Source organism: Crocodylus porosus, unplaced genomic scaffold, assembly GCF_001723895.1.
Source record: "Crocodylus porosus isolate Cpor-Errol unplaced genomic scaffold, CroPor_comp1, whole genome shotgun sequence".
Classification (NCBI taxonomy): Eukaryota; Metazoa; Chordata; order Crocodylia; family Crocodylidae; genus Crocodylus; species Crocodylus porosus.
The window spans coordinates 57,698,848-57,705,307 of record NW_017728947.1 but is presented as its reverse complement, the minus strand read 5'-3'; the positions used below and the strand labels follow the sequence as shown (position 1 = coordinate 57,705,307).

Sequence of the window (6,460 nt, the reverse complement as noted above, 5' to 3'; positions counted from 1 at the left end):
GGGGGTGTGAGAACTTGTAACTGTGTTTTTGTCAGGTGAAGTAGTAGGTTCAACCACTGAATTCTTTGGCATTTTCTTTCAACTTGCACATAAATCTCCTCACAAGAAGTCCTATTAATAGTGGTGTCATGCCTCTCTCCTTCTGCAGGACAATTGCCCATTTATTTACAACCCACAGCAATATGACTATGATAGGGATGATGTTGGTGACCGTTGTGACAATTGCCCCTACAACCACAACCCTGATCAGACAGACACTGATAACAATGGTGAAGGTGATGCATGCGCTGTGGATATCGATGGAGATGGTAAGAGACTCTCTTTAATTTACTGAAACTTCCACCCTCCCACTATTTTTAGTTCAAAGTTTTTGGACCTGTTCCTGAAGTAGATAGTCTTGTGTCCTTATCTTGCACCACTGGGTGGGGAATAAGTAATGAAGTCCTGTGTTTATAGGGGCTTGGTTTGTTTATTGCGGGAGTTTGGTTTGGGTTTTTTTATCCCAGGGCTGTAATGGGGATCTCTTAATTATTATGCAGGGCAGAAATATTGTGACTTTTTTTTTTTTATCATAATTTTTTACTTTTCAACAGCAAGCTTATTGCACTTATGGTCATCTAATGCCACTTACATTTTATACATGCTTTTATTTGCTGTCTAGGCATTCTAAATGAAGGGGACAACTGTCAATATGTCTACAATGTAGACCAGAGAGATACAGATTTGGATGGTGTTGGAGATCAGTGTGACAACTGTCCTATGGAACACAATCCAGACCAGGTAGGCTTTAATACTCCAGCATCTAAAAATAATAATTATAGCAAAATACAGTATTTGAGTGTTCACTACTATAGTGACACATAGCAAACAATAACACCTCACTGAGTTTATGCAGCTATGAGCTATTCTTTGAAAAGCAGAGTAGTGGAAATCTTTTCTTAGACATTTTGCACAAACTGAGTCTCTGGAGCACTTCCAGCAGGAGACTCCTGGGACTTGAAACTTATACATTGCAGCAAGTCCTGAGAGAACAACATGAAATTAACAAGGGTAACAGTTCTCTAAATAGTGTGTACATTCTCTTGTTGATCACACAGGACAGTGTGAAGTATGGTCATACAGATAGATATTCTAGGTAAGAATAACCAGGAAAATCTAAACTTACAAATAAGACATGGACTGAAGTTTAAACATTTTGCATCCAAACTCCTTAGAGTGGAGAGGAAAAATAGAAAGCAGTGGCGGACTTCTCTGCCTGAGCTTATACAAATAATATATTTCAGGTATTGACAATCATGGTGTGTGCTAGCAAAAGAGGTGTAGAGCGTAGACAGTACTGGGGAGTCAAATAGCACATCTGCATTTTGCTTTGTATAAATACAAGCTGCTTTCTTAAGGACAAAGGTTATAGTGGCTTTAAAGGCAACATTGCTCTTTGCCAAATCGGCAAAGGCAATACTTTGTCTGGATGCCTGTTGTTCTTTTGCATCTTTTTAGAAAATGCATATTCTAACACTTTATAAAGATTTTGTCTTTGTATTGATCATAAGATGGAATGGGGGAAGACCGTTCCACTGTATTTGCTGGTGCTTAAATATTTCAAAGGCAGCAGCAAGTGAAGCCTGAAGTTCTGTTAATAGGCAGTAAAATTAATAGCTTCAGGGACATAACTGGAATACTTGTAGTCAGAACAGTTGCTGCAAATCTATGGAATCCAGTGTAAGACCACCTGTAAAGTAAATGTACTATTGCATGTGAAGATTTGAATCAAGCTTATAAAATGACTTGTGTCAAGGTACAAGTTTGACTCCTTCCCAGTGCTTTTCAGATGAGACAAAGTGGCTAAGTGATACATTTTACAATCTTTCTCCCCACCCCCACTACAGCTTTCATGGGTCCCCCCCATCACCACCAAATGTACAACTATTGACTTGTAAACATTCTGAGGATGTAGGGGGAAACCTTCCTCAAGAACCAATAGCCGTTCAGAAGATGCATGAAGTGCCTACAGCACCGCGAGAGGAGTTCACAAACCATTTGACTAATTCTTGAGGCAGCCTTTGGGGCCAAAAAAGGGAAGGAAAAACCTAGAGACCCTTTGACCATAATACAGAAACTAGATGCTAAGCTGTATACAAACTTCACAGAGGAGAAGAATAACTCTTTTAGCTTCCCATTAAGGGAATAGCTGACTCTTTTCAGTACTACTTAGCAGATGTACAGATGGCATGTTCTTAATTATAGAAAGAACATGGACATGAAACAAAAGCTATAAAACAATGTTTTGATAGGCTTGATCTTAATACAGGAGTATTTAAATGGCTAGATGCTAATAGCCTTGATCACGCATGGTGCTTTGAGGATCTAGAAGTCTGTAGGCATGAAAGGGAGGGGAAGAGAAGTGAGATCTCTACAGTTCAGAAGGAATAAAGGATGGTAAAGTAGCACAGACTACTAACAGAAACAGCTCATTGGTAACTGTACTCATGTGGGAGGGATTGGAGCCCACATTCTGCTACCAAAAATTCAGATAATTAATTAAGCTAGAGGCAGTTCTAAGAGAAGTCGCTTAAAACAAGGTAAAGGCTCTTATACTAACTAAGGAATCATCATAATTCTTAACACCTTACTGCTCCCCATTCCTGCCACAGTCCTTGTTCTCCAAGTGTATAGAAATCCTAATTCATTCTAGCCTTCAAGTCCTATTTGTCTCATTCTTGTTGTCATCCTCACATGGTGGAAGAAGTGGAGTGTGTATCTTTTCTCTTTTTCTAAAACAAAACAAAACAAAACAAATTGTTCCTCAAGTTCTTCTGTTTCCGCCCTTCTTCCCCATCAGGCAGACACAGACTCTGACCGCATAGGAGATAAATGTGACAGCAATCAGGACATAGATGAAGATGGCCATCAAAATAACCTTGATAACTGCCCCTATGTACCTAATGCCAATCAAGCTGACCATGACAAGGATGGTAAAGGTGATGCCTGTGACCATGATGATGATAATGATGGTATCCCTGATGACAAAGATAACTGCAGATTGGTTGCCAACCCAGACCAGGTGGACTCTGATGGTAAGATATCCAGTGCAATATCAAATAGTAAATGCCCAAATAGCTTGTCTAAAATGCATAGATTATTTTTTAAAAATTGCTGTAAGTAACATCTGCATTCTTGACTTATTCTTCCTTTAAAGAGAGCGCATATACAGGTTGTTTTAATGTTATTTCACTCCTGTGAATTTTTAGCATAAAATCTTCCTAGAAAAACTTCTAACTGCAAAAATTATATAAGGATGAAGAAAAGAAGATTAGCACACAGTACAGTAGCCAGAATCTTTCTTGTGATATGACAACATTGTGTTTTAAAGACCTATTAGGCTTCTTGGCTAAATCAATAGTTAATTCCTATGGCAGTCCAATAAAAGATACTGCCCTAAGAAATCCTTGCCTCTTGTAGGCTGCTTAAATTAATTCTGCCTTGTGGTTATACCTGTCACAGCCAAATGTTTGCAAATGAGACTTTGTGGTCTTGTCATTGCAAGACTTGTTAATTTTTGTTTCTTCCTCAAATTTATGCCAATACTTATATTTTTTCAGATTTTAATGTAATATTAAACCTTTCTGTAGGTGATGGTCGTGGCGATGCTTGTAAAGATGACTTTGACCAAGATAATGTGCCAGATATTGATGACATTTGTCCAGAAAATGTTGATATCAGTGAAACTGATTTCCGACGATTTCAGATGGTTCCCCTTGATCCCAAGGGAACATCCCAAAATGATCCCAACTGGGTTGTTCGTCACCAGGGTAAAGAACTGGTTCAGACGGTCAACTGTGATCCTGGTCTTGCAGTGGGTAAGTAGAGGGTTTTTTTAGATCCTTTCCCAAATTGGTAACTCCTCTAAGCATCTAGGACCAGTATAAAGCTAACAAACAAGCTCAAACTTGCTTTCCTTTTAATTTTTCACCCAGGTTTTGATGAATTCAATGCTGTAGATTTCAGTGGCACATTCTTCATCAACACGGAGAGGGATGATGACTATGCTGGCTTTGTATTTGGTTATCAGTCAAGCAGCCGTTTCTACGTAGTGATGTGGAAGCAAATCACCCAGTCCTACTGGGACTCAACACCAACCAAAGCTCAGGGATACTCTGGTCTTTCTATCAAAGTAGTGAATTCTACCACAGGTCCAGGAGAGCACCTGCGTAATGCACTGTGGCACACAGGAAACACTACTGGACAGGTAAGAACTGCACTTTTGGTTAAGTCTCTCCCATACCTAAGGTCAAGCATGGCAATTCTTTAAAATATACACAGACATGTATGTGAAAAATGTACATGAGCAGCATAGGAAGGATCTCTTTTTAGCTTTAAAAAAAAAAATGCAATTTTAGAACTCGCTGAATGCAAGAGGAAATAAGTTAAGGGATAACATGAAGCATGTGCTCTGGCTTGTCTGGTAGTAAGGGGCCCTAAGCAAAAAGGGAGTTCATTCTTTCTGACAGCCAGGTTGAGAGATTCAGTTATACATACAACTTAAGTGGAATTTATTCCAATCCTAGAAAGGTTCTCATTTAATTTTATTTAAATAAAGTGGGTTTCAAGAGACTCCAGTTTCAGAGTGTAGAGGTGTATGACAACTATATTTTAAGGCCTCTGGCTCTTGGTGTCAAAATACTGCCTAAAGATTCAAATGTCTCGGAATAATTAGTCTTATTCTTATTTGATAGGTGCGAACCTTGTGGCATGACCCTCGTCACATAGGCTGGAAAGATTTTACTGCCTACAGATGGCGTCTCAGCCATAGACCAAAGACTGGCTACATTAGGTAAGTATCGTTCTAATATTTGAAATGAGGGAAAAGTGTTTGTGGTGGTGGCGGGTTTTGTTTTCTGTCACTTAGTTAAATTTGCCATCTTTAGAATAAGTCTTACCACAATTGACATGAATTTTATTTTTTTTTTCTTCTGTTAATGCCCTTTGCAGAGTTGTAATGTATGAAGGGAAGAAAATCATGGCTGATTCAGGACCAATCTACGACAAAACTTATGCTGGTGGTCGGTTAGGATTATTTGTCTTTTCACAAGAAATGGTGTTCTTCTCAGATCTCAAATATGAATGCAGAGGTAAGAATAAGATCTTGTTGGCATAACATCTTAAATATACTGAAAAGATTAACATTTCCCACCGCCCAGGTAATTCTCAAATTTTGAAGAAAATTTTAAATGTTACTTGAACTTGGGGGTTTGATTTTAATATATTCAAGATCTCATTATACTCTGGGGTCTTGATAAATGGGAGTTAGAAAGCATCCATTTAGTAAACTCTATGTAGTTTTGGTTTTATGGGATTTTTTTTTTTAGCTTCCTTTAAAGAGAAATGTTAAAAGCCTTTGCCATTGCAGGATATGATGTTTTAATAGAATACCTAATAACTGCCCGTAGTTGTGGATACAAATATTTCTTAAAACACACAATAGGCCAATTTCTCACCTGCATATTAAACTGCAATGTGAAATGCAGAATCTTGACTTGAGTAAAATGGTACCTATGAGCACATGAAAGCACTGTCCATAATATGTACACAGCTCCTCTGAATCAGGACTGTGTGCATACACACCTGAAAATATAGCCCTACATTTTATTATTTGAACTCTTTCTTTTGCCATTTCAAAAGCATGACTATCAAAAGGAACAGACTTTGTTTTATAGATTTAACTGGTAGTTATTTGATTAGCAATATCAAAATATCTTAATGGAGTCTAATCTTCTCCCCCCCCCCCACTTCTTTTTCTCCACAGATCCGTAATAGCAAGGCTGTTGCCTTAAAGACTATTTTTAAAATGCTGGTATTGCACCTTCTGAAACCATTTAATCTTTATGAACCCTGGGACCATATGTTCTTCCTTTTTTCTTCTACCTACATAAATGTGGACTCAAAACACATGACCTGCCTCGAGCGCTTTTGAGCGAAAGCAAGTGAAAGCAAGCACAGTATTTGATCTCTGCTGACATGGAAGGAAATAAGTGTCATTTTTCATAAATGAGAAATGTTTTTCCTACTGAAGTGTGTACTTCCTGGAGGAAGACATTTTGTTTTGGTGTTCATCACAGTGCAGTGTCACTGCCTCTCTAACTGGAGGTCCCATGGAGTAGCATTTTCATAAGAAGAACATCATTTGGATGTGCTTTGGACTACTTTTTAAAATAAAAACCTTTCCTTGTAGCGAGGGAAGGGATATGGGGCGGGAGGGTGGACTCTTCCCTCTTCAAAAATTGTCCCCTTTTTAGGGGAGCAGGGCAGTGCTCCCTAGGGTTTACATCCAGGTAACTTGGAGGGTCTGTTACATATTTTGTCCTAAATGTGTGTTTGTTTTTTCAGGTGAAAAATATTTTCCTTGATCTTATGTTGTAAACTAGCTGTATTGGCTAGCTAATTTGTACAGTATAAAACAAGT

At 38.4% G+C, this 6,460-nt stretch overlaps 1 protein-coding gene across 1 annotated transcript in view; it reads left to right on the top strand.

Moving 5' to 3' along the window:
* The window catches only part of THBS1 (thrombospondin 1), a 16,292-nt gene extending 10,088 nt beyond the window's left edge, over positions 1–6,204 (top strand). Inside the window, exons 12-19 of the mRNA XM_019551048.1 lie at positions 149–308; positions 662–780; positions 2,840–3,074; positions 3,630–3,857; positions 3,975–4,246; positions 4,734–4,831; positions 4,990–5,129; positions 5,804–6,204. Coding sequence (XP_019406593.1) covers positions 149–308; positions 662–780; positions 2,840–3,074; positions 3,630–3,857; positions 3,975–4,246; positions 4,734–4,831; positions 4,990–5,129; positions 5,804–5,811 — 1,260 coding nt within the window. The 3' untranslated portion in view covers positions 5,812–6,204. The remainder of the gene's footprint in view (positions 1–148; positions 309–661; positions 781–2,839; positions 3,075–3,629; positions 3,858–3,974; positions 4,247–4,733; positions 4,832–4,989; positions 5,130–5,803) is intronic.
* The last annotated feature ends 256 nt before the right edge of the window (positions 6,205–6,460 follow it).